Source organism: Bos indicus, chromosome 5 (genome assembly GCF_029378745.1).
Source record: "Bos indicus isolate NIAB-ARS_2022 breed Sahiwal x Tharparkar chromosome 5, NIAB-ARS_B.indTharparkar_mat_pri_1.0, whole genome shotgun sequence".
In the NCBI taxonomy this organism is placed as follows: Eukaryota; Metazoa; Chordata; class Mammalia; order Artiodactyla; family Bovidae; genus Bos; species Bos indicus.
The window spans coordinates 88,349,586-88,366,021 of NC_091764.1; the positions used below are offsets into that span (position 1 = coordinate 88,349,586).

The window sequence follows — 16,436 nt, forward strand, 5'->3', positions numbered from 1 at the left end:
AACTAGGAAATAACCTTTCTCCCAATTGTACACATGTAAATGACCTCATTACTACTGTGCATCACTGGAGACACAATTTCAGTTTGAAATAAATGGATCTTGTTTCAGAAATATGAGAAATATAAGTGTTCAGATATAGGACCTTGGAGACTGGGGTGTGAACTGCTCTCTGAACCCCACAGCTGGATATTTTCTGCCTCGTAAGTCATTTACAACAAGATAAGTAATGAAAACCTCTATCTGGCCCGCTGATGCTGCATTGATCTTATCTCCAGTATCAACACAGCTGCCTCCATTCCCTATTCTTCGATATGTTAACCAGCAAATTAACAAAAATATCTGCTAATCTCAAATAATCTGGGAGCTCCCATAGCAGAAGCACAGCCAATCGGTATCAGGACGGGAGGAACCTTGGGCAGAGCTCAGAAGAGGCCAGCAGGTCTCCTGATGTGGATCTGAGGAGCTCACCAACTCAGCATATTCAAAAGCAGAGACATCAGTTTGCTGACAAAAGTCCATCTAGTCAAAGCTATGGTTTTTCCAGTAGTCATGTATGGATGTGGAAGTTCCGGACCATAAGGAAGGCTGAGCACTAAAGAATTGTGGTACTTTTGAACTGTGCTGCTGGAGAAGATTCTTGACAGTCCCTTGGACAGCAAGAAGATCAAGCCAGTCAATCCTAAAGGAAATAACTCCTGAATATTTTTTGGAAGGACTGATGCTGAAGCTGAAGCTCCAATACTTTGGCCACCTAATGCAAAGAGTCAGCTCTTTGGAAAAGACCCTGATGCTAGGAAAGATTGAGGACAGGAGTAGAAGGGAGCCACAGAAGTTGAGATGGTTGGATGGCATCACTGACTCAATGGCCATGAGTTTGAGCAGCTTGCGAGATAGTGAGGAACAGGGAAGCCTGCCACAGAAGTGCCACAGTCCATGGGATCGCAAAGAGTGGGACACAACTGATGACTGAACAGCAAAATGACCTCCATGGAGAGAAAGAGGAGAAAGCTTATCATAGTTTCCCGTGACTGTTTTTCCTTTTTTCCTCATTCTCAATTTTAGTTTTCTGGAGCAATGCCACTGAATTCTGTGGACAGACGATCTCCAAGAGAAGTAAGGGATAAAAGGATAAAAATACCTTTTTTGAATTTGGAAAGATTCCTGAGCCCCATCCAAGTTTTATTATATATATTTTTTCAATATATGGCTTTCATTTCTTTTTCTGGTCATGCTAAATAAGTGTTAAGGCAATTACAGAGGCTTCCCTGGTGGCTCAGTGGGTAAAGAATCTGCCTGCAATGCAGGAGACCTTGGTTCGATCCCTGGGTCAGGAAGATCCCCTGAAGGAGGGCATGGCAACCCACTCCAGTATTCTTGAGACTCCCCATAGATAGAGGAGCCTGGTGGGCTACAGCCCATAGGGTCTGTAGGAATCAGACATGATTGAGTGACTAACACACATAAGACAATTACAAAGTATTCCCTTTTTCTGGCTGAAGAGTGTCAGCCATGGAAGATGTAGTCTGCCCACCGTGTTCATTTCATACTTATTCTGAATTGGGGGGGGGGGTGGAATAAAGGTCACAGCACACAGGCCTCAGAAAAGGACAAGAACCTAAAAGAATAATTTGGCTGGTAGGAAAGTAGCCAGACTGTGACCACCCAGGTTGCTTTGGCAGGGGAGGGGAGTGTTTCTCCTCTGGTGCCAAGTGAAGTGGACCACAGTCATGTGCAGGGTGTCACTGCAGCCTAACCTTTGAATGATGCTTACGTTCTTTTGTTCAGCACAGCATTTTCTGTTCATCCCTCTGCACTAAACAGTTCCAGTTCTTTGGCATTGGTGTTTCCATTTGCAAAAATTGTGTAACTCTATCTAAAGGGTGTCTTTCCAAGGCTTTGTCTTGCTGTGTGGTGAAAGGATAAAAGAGAAATCACATCAAGAAGCCAAAAAAGAAAAAAAGTTTTTAGAATCAACAGGCTAAAGTGAAACTAATCTTCAGGGTGAACTTGTATGAGAGTCTATTTTGTGAAACAGTACAGAGCTGTTTTGAGTGCTTACAACTCCATTATAGACAGGTGCGTGTTCATCTTGTCATGTGAAGACCCAGACACTCCATGGAACCATAAACACCGACTTCTTGTTTTTAGACATGGATTTCTGAAGACTATGAAAAAAGGGAGAGATGGTATTCCTATTAACTACTTATAAGGTTGTTTTATGGAAAATTATTATTTTCACTATAATCCCACAAAGAGATAGAGGTCATTGAATCATTGGAAATCTGACCAGAGACCTCTCTTTTGACCTGGGGATCAAAGGCTTCCCTTCTGGAGGGGAGTGTTGAATTCCCAAACTCAATGGAAGTTTTAATTTATCACTAATACAAATGTCCTATGGTTGGGCCCTCTTTAAGAATGGAAAGTCACATGTGTAGTAGCTTCTGTTTCCTAAGCAGACTCTCTCTTTCCATTGTATCATTATGACCGAAAGTGTTTTCTTCAGTGAATTGATTGGGTAGGACATAGAAAGCCTTAATGGGAGGACATGTGCTGCTGGCATGTGAGTGAATTCAGATGATCTGCTTGTCCTTTCTTAGTGCTTTTAAGCCATTTTGTTGTTCACATGTTTGCAGTGGAAAGGAAAGGAGGTGTGGAAAGGTACAGTCACTGTATAATTCATTAAACTAAAGGTTAATGGTAAAGGAAGTGGAAATGGGCAACTAACATAAACTCTTATATTACCTAGCAATTTCACATGCCTGTTACTATTACAGTACTATTGGAAGGGAAGCTATTGGAATTTAGTTATTTTGCTATGAGATTTCTTGATAAACATGCACAAAGGGGCTTCCTCTCTTATTCAGATGAGGTAAAATTCTGATCAAATGCCTCCAAAAAATCTCCAGTTTCTTAGAAAAAAAAAAACATTATTGAGCAGGGGGTGGTAATCCAGGAATGAACTGGAAAGTATCTCATTGATATAACTAAAAGACAACACAAATAGCACTTTAAAAAAAAAAAGAAAATGATAAAAAATACTTTTATGAAAAATGAAATAACTTTGTTTTAGATACTAAACTGCAGACCTGTGCCTGTGCACTAAGTTGCTTCAGTCGTGTCCGATTCTTCATGACCCTGTGGACCGTAGCCCACCAGACTCCCTCTGTTCAAGGGATTCTCCAGGCAAGAATACTGGAGTGCGTTGCCATGCCCTCCTCTCAGGGGATCTTCCTGACCTACGAATTGAACCTGAGTCTCTAATGTCTCCTGCATTGGCAGGCAGGTTCTTTACCACTATTGCCACAAACGGCAGACATACTGGTTTTTAAATTCTTACTTCTATTTGAATTTACTAGATTGTGGAATTTGGCAATGGATTCATTCCCTGAAAAATCTGCTCTATTATTACTTCAAAAAGCTATGCCTTGGGCACTTACCTGGCAGTCCAGTGGTTTAACACTCCACCTTAACATTTCAGGGAGTGCTGATTCCTTAAATAGGTTGAATGTAGGGGTGAATTGGGGGGTTGAGGAGGAAGAGTAGCTTAAGTGGTTTGCCCACCGCTTTGATGGTGCTGTGTGCAGGGATCATACACAGTACCATGCTTCTGTTCCTGGCACCTTAGAAATGGCAGTGGATTTCCAGCCTTTTTGTATCTTATTGTAAGTCATGACCCCAGTGGCGCGTGTGTGCCGTTATTTTTAGTCCCTTTCAGTTTCTTTGTACTCTCTTGCTGAAGGATTCGTTTGTTCAGGTTCAGGCACTGCAGTAAAGGGTCCCAGGTCCCAGTTTATCTGACCGAAGACAGGAAGACCAGCATGATTGGAGCACGGTGAAGGAGTAGAAACGGAATCTCAGATAAGGGCAGAGGAGGCAAGGTCTAGAACCCAGACTTTGCATCATCTGCGGCTTTGTAATTCATCAGTCTGAATTTATTGCAAGTGCAATAAGAAGGCATTGATATTCTAAACAGGGAAGTTATATATACCTTTAAAAGACCATTGAATGAATGGAAAGATGGATGAATGCATGAGGCCCTTCTGAGGTCATCTGGGAGGAAGTGGAGAATAGAAACTAATAAAAACATATATTGTTTCAAGCCCTTGAAGCAGGGGTCCCCAAACTTTCTGACACCAGGGACCAGTTTCATGGAAAGCAATTTTTCCATGAACCAGGGAACGGTGGGGGGGGGGGGTGGAGGTGGTTTAGGGATGATTCAAGCACATTACATTTACTCTGCACTCTATTTCTATTATTATTACATCAGGTCCACCTCATATTATCAGCCTTAAAATACTGGAAATTGGGGCCCCCTGTCTTAAACTGTATGTTGCCCACAGTAATTTCTCAGACACAGACTGGAATATTTCTTTGTATCATGCTGGGAGCATCTTGCTGGAAGTATCTCCTAGTGCTAACTTACTTTCTGAGACTTATCACATAAACTCTTTATGAGTCTCTTTAGAAAAGCTAATATTGGGAATAACAAATTTATAGCATAATGTTAAAAGTATTAACTTTAACAAGAGAGTGGGAAGGAAAAATTCATATTGTCGTAAATATTTTAGAAGTATTTAGGGGAACACATTGGTATTTATAATATATAAAAAAGCAGCCCAGGCTGGTTAGATTCTACATTCATATAGTTGTTGCTTCAAATAAAGGGGGGTCTGATTGGTGACAAGCTGTTAATAAATGAATACACTGGATACAACGGAAGGAGCTATCAAAGGAATATTTACTAACTCTATGGAATTTACTGCCTCGAGGGATTAAATCTCATGATTTCTTTCTTTATTCTTTGTAAAGACCATGGGAATCATGACAGAATTAAATTTTAGTGCCTGTTTTAACCTTTGATGTTTTATGATGCACATAAGCTTTTAAGCTTGCTTCAAACATTTGAAAATCATCCAGAAGGGAAAAGGACATCCTGTTACATGGAGGTGGGAAAATCTAACTGATTTTTTTTATTATTCCTTTCAAAATCCCTGTAAATTAGGTACTATTTCTATTTTCCAAAGAAGAAACTGAGTTTCAAAGAAGAAACTGACTCATCTAAATGTATTAGCTGGTAATTGACAAAGGCATCATTTGAACCCAGACCTGTAATTCCAAGGCTGGGATCATTGATTGCTCCCCAACAAGTTGATCTTTGGTGCTAATTTAAAAATTGCAGAGGGACTTCCCTGGCTGTCCAGTGGTTAAGACCTCACCTTCTAGTGCAGGAGGTATGGGTTCCATCCCTGTTCAGGGAACTAAGATCCCACGTGACTCGTAGTTAAAAAACCAAAACATAAAAGGCAAGTGATATTGTAAAAAGTTTAATAAAGACTTTTAAAATGGTCCACATCAAAAAAGAAATCTTTAAAGAAAATAGAAATAAATAAATAAAAGAAAATAGATGCTGGGATGCACACATGTGAGCTGATTTGAGAAACCATTCTTGATTTCAGCATGTTAACCACTCTTTTATGGTCATTAAAGTCTTCTCACCTAATTACTAGTTTTTTTTTAAGGTATCAGAGGTGTATCTTGCTAGAGAAGATCATCACCAGTAAGATGAGACTTGAGATAATTCTAGAAAGTGTTCATGCCTGAAATTTGACCTGCTTCTGGCATATGTGACCCATCAGCCTGACAAATTTTAATGATTCTATTGACTATGGGCAATTCCATTAACATTTTGTTAACATTTATATTACCTTTAAGAAATAAATAAAAAGTAAACACATAAAATTTATATAATGTTTTATAATTTAAAAATCCTGCTGCATGTTTTATGCCTGGCATTTTTTATTCGATGTAAAATGATGACCATTTTTCATTATTAAAATGTTTAAAACATTATTTTTAATCACAGCAAAATATACAATACCATCACATGTCTGTATGATGATTTATTTATTCATTCTATGCTTCCCTGGTATAGGTATTCTAGGGCTTCCCTGGTAGCTCATCTGGTAAAGAATCTGCCTGCAATTCAGGAGACCTGGGTCTGATCCCTGGGTTGGGAAGATCCCCTGGAGAAGGGAAAGTCTACCTACTCCAGTATTCTGGCCTAAGGAATTCCATGGGCTGTATAGTACATGGGATCTAAAAGAGTCGGACACAACTGAGCAACTTTCACATAGTAGGAAAATTTCCTTTTTGTTTTCCAATTTTTTCCAATAATAACAGCACTGAAATAAATCTCCTGATATTCAAATCTAAAAAAAAAAAAAAAGAAATTTCTTTTCCAAAGGATAAGATATAACAATGTCTAAGAATGTTGGGAAATGGAGGAGGAAGAAAGTGTAGAAAATAGACAGGTGCCCCCCATCTGTCCTTTGAGTTTAAAGGTTTACCTTAATTAATTTTTAAATTTTCTGGAAAAAGTTTATCATTGAGTCATAATTAATTCAGATATTTTAAGACATGTTCATATTTCTAATTAAGAGAGAAAAATTACACTTATTCCTATTTCTATGCAATCTTTAGATTTAATGTCCCAGACTCTGAGTCCATATTGACAAAAAGTTCAGATATTGATACAAATCCTAACAAGCTAACTAGATACAAATTTCTGCAAAGGCCTTGAATTAGCATATAAGAGAGCTAATCCCAACCCTGGTATAAGTGCACATGAAATTCAAGGTAGAAAGTTAAGTTAAAAATAATTGCTTGTCTGGTAAAATGCAGTAGAAAAGAAAAAAAGAAAGAAAGAAAGAAAATATTTCATCTGATCCTGGTCATGCCAAAAATTGCAGCTTGATTTCTGACCAGGTAGTTACCATCTCTGAAAGAATTATCTGCTTTCAGATATAATCAGAGCCTTGCATCACTTCCCGTGCAGCCCTAAGACTGTGAGTTATTATTCTTCCCTACCTTCTGTAACCTTGTTCTGAAACCTCACAGGACACACCATGAGTAACGTCTATTCTGTTAGTGATCACCCGGGTTGATCGGGATCCTTGGTTTTAAGAACTTAGGGAAAATCTTTTAACATTTTTTCTCACTCTTTTTTAGGATTATCTGGGTGCTTGCATTGTCCTCACTGCATCTATTGCATCCATTAGTGGGTCTTCCAATTCCGGATTGGTGGGCTTAGGTCTTCTGTATGCACTTACGGTAAGTATGGATGAAAACCTCTCTCTCTGTCTTTGTACCGCACTTGAGGTACTTTCCGTAGTTATCATCAACTCTTATTCGTGGATGTTAGAGGACTAGTTAGAAATTCATAACAAGATGATAGCCTGCAGATAATAGTAGATTTGGGCCTAAACCCGGCGTTTTAGGATGGCATGGATTCATTTCTGACATTTTGAACCAATTTTTAGAAACTCCTCAAACACTGTGGTCAGAGTTCTCCCAAGGTTGTTTGGGATTCTTGTCCTGAGTTGCTCACCACCCATTTAAGAACACTAACTCCCCTGTGAGCTTCCCTGATAGCTCAGTTGGTAAAGAATCTGCCTGCAATTCAGGAGACTCTGGTTCAATTCCTGGGTCAGGGAGATCTGCTGGAGAAGGCATAGGCTACCCATTCCAGTATTCTTGGGCTTCCCTTGTGGCTCAGCTGGTAAAGAATCCGCCTGCAATGCAGGAGACCTGGGTTTGATCTCTGGGTTGGGAAGAGCCCCTGAAGAAGGGAAAGGCTACCCACTCCAGTGTTCTGGCCTGGAGAACTTTATGGATTGTATAGTCCATGTGGTCACAAAGAGTCAGACACAACTGAGTGACTTTCACTTCACTTTCACTTCAACTCCCATGTGAATATAAATGAGGTAAGTGGAAGCATACAACTATCCACTGGGCAAGGAAGTCAGGACAGTCCACAAATCAATGACATTAGAGGACCATTGAAGAAGAGCCAATACCTCCTTTGCCAGCATTAGCCCATGACATCCTCTCTGATCTCTGATAACCTGTAGTGTTTATGAACTGTACCCACGTGAACAGTCCAAGTCATCCTATCCCCTGATATCCAGTGTTCACAAAAACTGTTACTTTATTTGCTATGTGCTCATTGTTTTTGTCACCTGACACAGATAACCAATTATTTGAATTGGGTCGTGAGGAACTTGGCTGATGTGGAAGTCCAGATGGGCGCAGTGAAGAAAGTGAACAGTTTCCTGACTATGGAGTCTGAGAACTATGAAGGAACCATGGGTATTGTTCTGAATATTATGGTGTTTCACCTAAATAGTTATTTAAGAATATTAGTTGTGTGTCAGGCACATTGTCATTTTTGCTTTTGTTTTCCATTTCAATAGCCAGAGAATCCTCTCTCATCTTGACTTTGCCTGATAAGGTACAACTGCATCTGAAAAGATGTGATTATTTAGGCCTGAAAAAATCTTAGATACAACCAGAGTCCAAATAGATTTACCTAGTCATATTTAGAGAGAATTATAAAGAAACTTGCTTCCCAGGTGGCACAGTGGTAAGGAATCCGCCTGCCAATGCAGAAGCCTCTGGAGGCTTGGGTTCAATCCCTGGGTCGGGAAGATCCCCTTGAGGAGGAACTGACAACGCTCCAGTACTCTTGCCTGGAAAATCCCGTGGACAGAGGAGCCTGGCAGGCTGCAGTCCATGGGGTCACAAAGAGTCAGTCAGTCACGACTGAGCACACATGCAATGGCATAAAGATACTTGGATTTTATTATATTAATTACCAACCTCAACTATGAACTATTGTATTCTTTTTCTCAAGAGCTTATTAATTTAGATGCCAAGGAGCTTAGATCTTAAAATAACCAAGATTCTTAGCCTTGCTAGAATAAAACTGGCAGGAAATTCAATACTGAGGACAGAATAATCTTCCTTAACTGCAAATCTCATGCCTAATATGCATTCTGTTCCCTAAATCCTTCAGTACCTCTTCAGCTCTTCAAGGACATGCAACCATTCATTAGTCAATCTTTCCTCACCTGTCTAATCTCATCTTTCATTATCCACCTACATACCTTTCACTCTGGCCATACCAACATGCTATGCTTTCTTTTTATCTTTGTTCTTCTCTCTCTCTCTCTCTCTCTCTCTCTCTCTCTATATATATATATATATATGAAATAAATTTCCCCACCTCTTATCCTTTAAGATCCATCTCAGGCACCACCTCCTCAGGCACCACCTCCTCTTGAAACCCTGCTGGAACTCCTGGGCTGCCACCATCTCTGCTCCCAGAACACCTTGGGTCAGCCTCCATCATGTGATTCTGCGTGCAGTCCTATAGGGGCTGACTCACTTGCATGCGGTCCCCTGGGACACACTGAGCACCTCGAGGCATGTCTTCCCTCTCAGCTCCCTGCATAACACCTCTCACATCTGAATCACTCAAATGTTTGAGGACCAGCTGACTGAACAAATGAATTCATTGACAGATGAACCACCAGGAATAGAATTGAGCAATAGAGTGCTGAGAGACGTGATGCCCGTTAATGCTCCAAAACAAACACACAAAAACTATTTTTAAAGTTCTTAATCAAGAGACTTTTACTCTGAATGTAATGTTAATTAAAAGAAAAAAACCCATATGGGAATTCCCTAGTGGGCCAGTGGTTCCATGGCCAGTGAAACCACTGGCCATGGAGCATAGGGCTCCATGCTCTCACTGCCAAGGGCCAGGGTTCAGTCCCTGTTTGGGGAACAAAGAAATTTCAAGCCACCAGATGCAGCCAAAATCCAAATAAATAAATATAATCTTTTAATTAAAGAAATTTTAAACCCAGAAGTAGGTTTAGTATGACCGTAAATTTAGGAAACAATGATTATGTGTGTATGTATAAATGTATATAAGTATGTGTGCTTTTCTTTCTGCCTCTTCCTGTGTCTCTCTGTCTCTCTTCCTGTACTCCATCTCCACCCTCCAGATCCTTCTCAAGTTCCAGAACATTGGCCTCAGGAAGGGGAGATCAAGATTCATGATCTGTGTGTCAGATATGAAAATAACCTAAAGCCTGTTCTTAAGCACGTCAAGGCTTACATCAAACCTGGGCAGAAGGTATGGAGTTCACTGTCATTTGATGTAATTCATACAGAACCTCAGATGGAACCACCCCATTGCCACTTGAGCTCCTTAGACATGTCAGCCAAGGATCTTCTCACTGGGCTCCCATTATATTCCTTACACTTTATAGGTCAAATTATGTGCATGGGAGAGTGTGGATCCAGATAAAGTATACGTTCTCTAAACTGTATTGCCATTCATTCATCTCCCATGAAGATCAGAAAAGTGAACAACAGGCATGTTTTTCAAAATTTCTAGCTTTTGGCTCATGACCATTCCAGATGTCCCCTTGAGAACCTTTGTGTTTGTACTAGCTCTGGCCTCACAATAATTTATTTTAGTTATTGTAAAAAGAGCAAGTGTGCAGAAAAATGGACTCATTTTACTTCTTGTTATATAATAAAATCATCACTTCTGAGACAAAGTGGAGTACTTGTTTATTAGGTCAATGATACACTAAATGGAAAAATGAAGCCACAGAGGTAAAACGCACAACCGCATAGAAATAAAAAACAGTTGATGAAGACTTGATGAAGATCCTGTGTTATCTCAATAATGATAACTCAGAAAGGAGACCTGAGAGGAGAACGACAATTTTAATGTAACTGTTTAAATAGAGTTGCAGTTTTATCATGGTGTCTTATCTAAGTTAAAAATGCTATGCCTACTTTTTTCTTTTGTCTGAGTCCTCTTTTCTCTGAGTGACAGTTGCTTTCTTAGGTGGGCATATGTGGTCGCACTGGCAGTGGGAAGTCATCATTATCTCTGGCTTTCTTCAGAATGGTGGATATATTTGATGGTGAGTTACTAACTAAACTTTTTCATTAGCCATGTGATACTTTTCCTTTAAAAAAAAAAAGCAATGTCTACTTACCTCAGTTCAGTTCAGTTCAGTCACTCAGTTGTGTCCAACTCTGTGACCCCATGAATTGCAGCATGCCAGGCCTCCCTGTCCATCACCAACTCCTGGAGTTTACTCAAACTCATGTCCATCAAGTCGGTGATGCCATCCAGCCATCTCATCCTCTGTCATCCCCTTCTCCTCCTGCCCCCAATCCCTCCCAGCATCAGGATCTTTTCCAGTGAGTCAACTCTTCACATGAGGTGGCCAAAGTATTGGATTTTCAGCTTTAGTATCAGTCCTTCCAAAGAACACCCAGTACTGATCTCCTTTAGAATGGACTGGTTGGATCTCCTTGCAGTCCAAGGGACTCTCAAGAGAATTCTCCAACACCACAGTTCAAAAGCATCAATTTTTCGGCGCTCAGCTTTCTTCACAGTCCAACTCTCACATCCATACATGACCACAGGAAAAACCATAGCCTTGACTAGACGGACCTATGTTGGCAAAGTAATGTCTCTCCTTTTAAATATGCTATCTACTTACCTAGTCCTGCAATAATAAAATATATTTAGAATGACTTCAGTATTCTTGCCTGGAAAATCCCATGGACAGAGGAGCCTGGTGGGCTACAATCCATGGGGTTGCAAAGAGTCTGTCATGACTGAGCATGCATTACTACAACTACTATTGTGTCCTACATACCATGGTTTGAGGCAGGTATTCCAGATAAATGGGCTTCTTGGGTGGCTCAGTGGTAAAGAATCTTCCTGCCAATGCAAGGAGATGCAGGAGACATGGGTTTGATCCCCGATCCCCTGGAGGTGGAAATGGCAACCCACTCCAGCATTTTTGCCTGGAGAATCCCATGGACAGAGGAGTTTGGCAGGCTATAGTCTAAGGGGTCACGAAGAGTTAGACACAACTGAGCATGTATGTATCCCAGACAAACAGTTTAGGAGTAAAGAAAAAAAGGAACTGGAGAAATAAAATTATTAGCCCTAAACTCAGCTCTAGAAATTATTGTTAAAGAATTTTATTAAATTAGTAAAATGAAAACAAAGCCACTCATTATGAAGAGCAGCAGATGGAAGTGGCATTTCAAGAAGGAAGAGAGAAAAAGACTGTCTAATTTCCTACAAACTAAAAGCACATTTCTTTCCATTAAAGGAAAAAAGGAGATAAATAAGCTACATTTTAATTTTAGTGTATGACTCTTATTATCATCTGCTTAATAACGTGGTTTAATGATGTTGGATGTTTTGGGAAGAGGTGACCGTTGCTAATAAAGTGCCAAGGACACGCTGACAATATAAAAAATATTTATTCATCTGCAAAATTATTAATAGTATCATACATGGAAGTAATCTAATATTTGTTCTAGAAAAAATATGTCACATTATTTAGTCTATTAAGTGACCTATAAATAGGCCAGCACATACGCCATCTTGAATGAAAGGGGAGCCATCAGCTCGAGAATTGCTTAAATATTATTATCTCTAATCATTGTGATAATAGTGATAGTACTTTACATTTTTATTATACTTGACAGGTTACATTATTTAATCTACACAACAACTCAGTGAAATAAAGAGGTCAGTTTATGAACAACAAAGTTGAACTGTGGTCACTGAAGGGTTTGGGACTTAGATTTAGCAAAGAGATAGCTATCCACCTCTAGATAAGCAGCTTGCTCTTGCCATGACTGGTAATAATACACAGATCCTTTAAGGATTTTCTGTGGGATTTGCATTATAATCCAATTACAGGATCCAAGACAGTTGATTGAAACTTTTCATTAAAAAACTGTCACTATGATGGAACATATTAGATTAACCATAGTCTCATGAGTTCAGAAACATCATTTCAGCTCCCATGAGGACTATGATGACTGATTATCTTTTTAATACCATTAAGCGATTGAGGTTTTAATAGATAATATATTATACCCAGAAGAAAGTTTAAGCTAATCACCTTACCTGCTCTTGAATCTAAATCCAGCAAAGGGACTCTAACTGCCATCCTTCGCTTAGCATGCTTATCTCATAGAGCAATATTATCTTTGCATAAAACAATACCATAAACTAAAGCTATCAAGGTAAGGAAGAGTCATCAAGATTGCACAAGTTCATGTACAGTGAAATTTATTAAGAGTTGATACCTATGTCATAGAATTTTCTTTCTTACTTGTACTGTACTATACTCCTCAATCAATAAATGAGCAAAGAGACTTCTCTGATGGTGGTCTAGTGGTTAGAAATAGACACCCTCACCATTGTGGCCCAGGTTTGTTTCCTGGTCAGGGAAGCCTTTCTTCTTGAGGCTTCCCTGGTGGCTCAGATGGTAAAGAATCTGCCTGCAATGCAGGAGACCTGGGTTCAATCCCTGGATCAGGAAGACTCCCTGGATAAGGGAATAGCAATGCACTCCAGTATTCTTGCCTGGAGAATTCCATGGACAGAGGATGCTGGCAGTCTACAGTTGCAAAGAGTTGCAAAGAGTGGGACATGACTGAGCGACTAACATGGACAGTCCAGTGGTTAAGCACCTGAACTGCCATTACAGAGGGCACAGTTCCCGTCCCTGGCCAGAGAACTGAGAGCCAGAATGTCACTTGGTGTGGCCAAAAAATAAATGAAAATAAATATTAAAAATAAATAAATATAACACAATATTGTTAATCAGCTATACCCCACTACAAAGTAAAAAGATTTTTGAAATATATAAGTAAATAAATAAACGAGTGAATAAGACAGACAAAAATGCCCATCTTCAATAACCTGATATTCTAGTTTGGGGAGAGTGCTATGCTTAGTCGCTCAGTTGTGTCCAACTCTTTATGACGCCATGAACTGTAGCTCTAGACTCCTCTGTCCATGGGGATACTCCAGGCAAGAATACTGGAGTGGCTTGCCATGCCCTCCTCCAGAGGATCTTCCCAACCCAGGGATCGAACTCAGGTCTCCCGCATTACAGGTGAATTCTTTACTGTCTGAGCCACACAATTAAAAAGATCTATGGTGGTGGTTTAGTCGCTAAGTCATGTCTGACTCTTTGTAACCCCATTGTAGCCTGCCAGGCTTCTCTGTCCATGGGATTTTCCAGACAAGAATACTGGAGTGGGTTGCCATTTCCTTCTCCAGGCGATCTTCCCCACCCAGAGACTGAACCTAGGTCTCCTGCATTACAGGCGGATTCTTTACCAACTGAGCTACCAGGGAAGCCCCCAAAAGATCAATAAATGTGTATAATAGAATGTCCTATGAAGGAAAATCGAGCTGGGAACAGTATAAAGGAATACTGTAAAGAAGACCACTGAGGGAAAAGAGTACCTTTGGTTTGTATGAACCACATAAACAGTAAAAAGTGGAAATCCCTTTAGGAGAAAATATAATACATAAGAAAGAAAATATCGCCAAAATACCTATTTTCTTAGAGGCATATCATGATCATACTTACATGGAAAGCATCATCTTCTGAATTTCAATCCTGAACTAGGAAAGCACTTCCAATTGGTAAACCAGTATTATTTTACTTGTGGTTTTATGACAGGCTTGCCATTTTTGTCTTTCTTTAACAGGAAAGATTGTCATTGATGGGATAGACATTTCCAAATTGCCACTGCACACACTACGTTCTAGGCTTTCAATCATTCTGCAGGATCCCATACTCTTCAGCGGTTCTATCCGGTAGGTAATGTATTCAAAGAAACTCATGTGCCTCAGTATTTACCCTTTGGCTCATAGGAGGGTTTTTCTCAGAGTTGCTTTTCAGGTAGGTGTGAAAGGTCGTCATCAGGATGATGAGGTCAGATGTTCTGTCCCACAGTTTGGACTGAGGCGCTTAGAATGGCTGGATTAACCTAAAGAAGCCCATCCTTTGTTGTTGTTGCTCAGTCGTTCAGTCATGTCTAACTCTTTGTGACCTCATGGACTGCAGCATGCTAGGCTTCCCTGTCCTTCACCATCTCCTGGAGTTTGCTCAAACTCATACCCATCTTTTATGTCCCCCCGCCAAAGTTCATCTCTTCTGTTCAACTCCACAAACACCACCCTTCCCTCTGTTCTTGGCAGACATTTCTGAGGTGTCCACCCTACAGATGCCCTGCCTGCCTCTTGTGTGTCTAATTTGAGCTCAACAGATACTAAGTTTGGTAAATACCTTGATTCTCTTCCACCCCTCACAATTTTTCTTTCCACCAAAATTGCTCTGAAGAAGCTGCCACATTCTTCTCCATGCCTGGTTTGCAGTTTCTCATGAAAGAAAAGAGAGAAAGAGAATGGAGGTATCTACTCTTTGCTGAGTCCTCACAGCACTGCTCTAGTGTTTATATTATTTGTCCCCATTTTTCAGATGAGGGTTTTGAATCTCAGAGAAGCTGTGGCTTAGCCACGTTCATACATTTAGTTGGGGGTAGAACTGCCATCCCGAATAAAGTTTGTCTGACTCTAGAGTCCACTGTTACTGTCCATCAGGTCATGTCTATCGTTCCATCCAGTCTCTTTTCTCTCTTGCTCCTCTACTCCATCTACTTCATTGCAAAGTATTTATCACCTTTTCCTAAATATTCCTTGTCTCAAAGAGAAAACGTATGTAAGATTGTTCAGTATTTAATCATAAAATTGTTGTTATTGAGTTGCTAAATTCTGTCCGACTCTTTGTGACCCCATGGACAGTAGCGCTCCAGGCTCCTTTGTCCTCCACTATCTCCCAGAGTTTTCTCAAATTCTAGTCCATTGAGTCGGTGATGCCATCCAACTATTTCATCCTCTGCCTCTCTCTTCTCCTTTTGCCTGCAATCTTTCCAGCCTCAGGGTATTTTCCGCTGAGTCAGCTCTTCACATCAGGTGACCAAAGTATTGAAGCTTCAGCTTCAGTCCTTCCAATGAATATTCAGGGTTGATTTCTTTTAGGATTGACTGGTTTGAGCTCCTTGCAATCCAAGGGACTCTCAAGTGCCTTCTCTAGCACCACAATTCGAAAGCATCAGTCCTTCAGCACTCAGCTTTCTTTATGGTCCAACTTTCACGTCTATACATGACTACTGGAAAAAACTATACATTTGACTTTGTTGGCAAAGTGATGTCTCTGCTTTTTAATATGCTGTCTGGGTTTGTCATAGCTTTCCTTCCAAAAAGCAAATATCTTTTAATTTCATGGCTGCAGTCACCATCTGCAGTAATTTTTGGAGCCAAAGAAAATAAAATCTGCCACTGTTTACACTTTTTCCCCATCTATTTGACACAAAGTGATGGGATTAGATGTTCTGATCTTAGTTTTTTGAATGTTGAGATTTAAGCAAGCTTTTTCACTCTCCTTTTTTACCCTGATTATGATACTCTTTAGTTCCTTTTCATTTTCTGCCATAAGGGTGGTATCATCTGCATATCTGACATTGTTAACATTTCTCCCAATAGTCTTGATTCCAGCTTGTGATTCATCCAGCCCATCATTTTGCATGATGTACTCTGCATGTCAGTTAAATAAGTAGAGTGACAATATACAGTCTTGATGTACTCCTTTCTCAGTTTTGCATAAGTCCGTTGTTCCATGTCTCGTTATACCTGTTGCTTCTTGACCTGCATACACGCTTCTCAGGAGGCAGGT

The 16,436-nt window shown here is 40.1% G+C and overlaps 1 protein-coding gene across 5 annotated transcripts in view; it reads left to right on the top strand.

Moving 5' to 3' along the window:
- ABCC9 (ATP binding cassette subfamily C member 9) overlaps positions 1-16,436 on the top strand; it is a 156,025-nt gene that overhangs the window by 125,272 nt on the left and 14,317 nt on the right. For all 5 annotated transcript variants that reach the window (XM_070789970.1, XM_070789973.1, XM_070789971.1 and 2 more), the window contains 5 exons: positions 7,009-7,110; positions 8,028-8,148; positions 9,852-9,982; positions 10,709-10,787; positions 14,410-14,518. In XM_070789970.1, the coding sequence (XP_070646071.1) occupies positions 7,009-7,110; positions 8,028-8,148; positions 9,852-9,982; positions 10,709-10,787; positions 14,410-14,518 (542 nt within the window). The remainder of the gene's footprint in view (positions 1-7,008; positions 7,111-8,027; positions 8,149-9,851; positions 9,983-10,708; positions 10,788-14,409; positions 14,519-16,436) is intronic.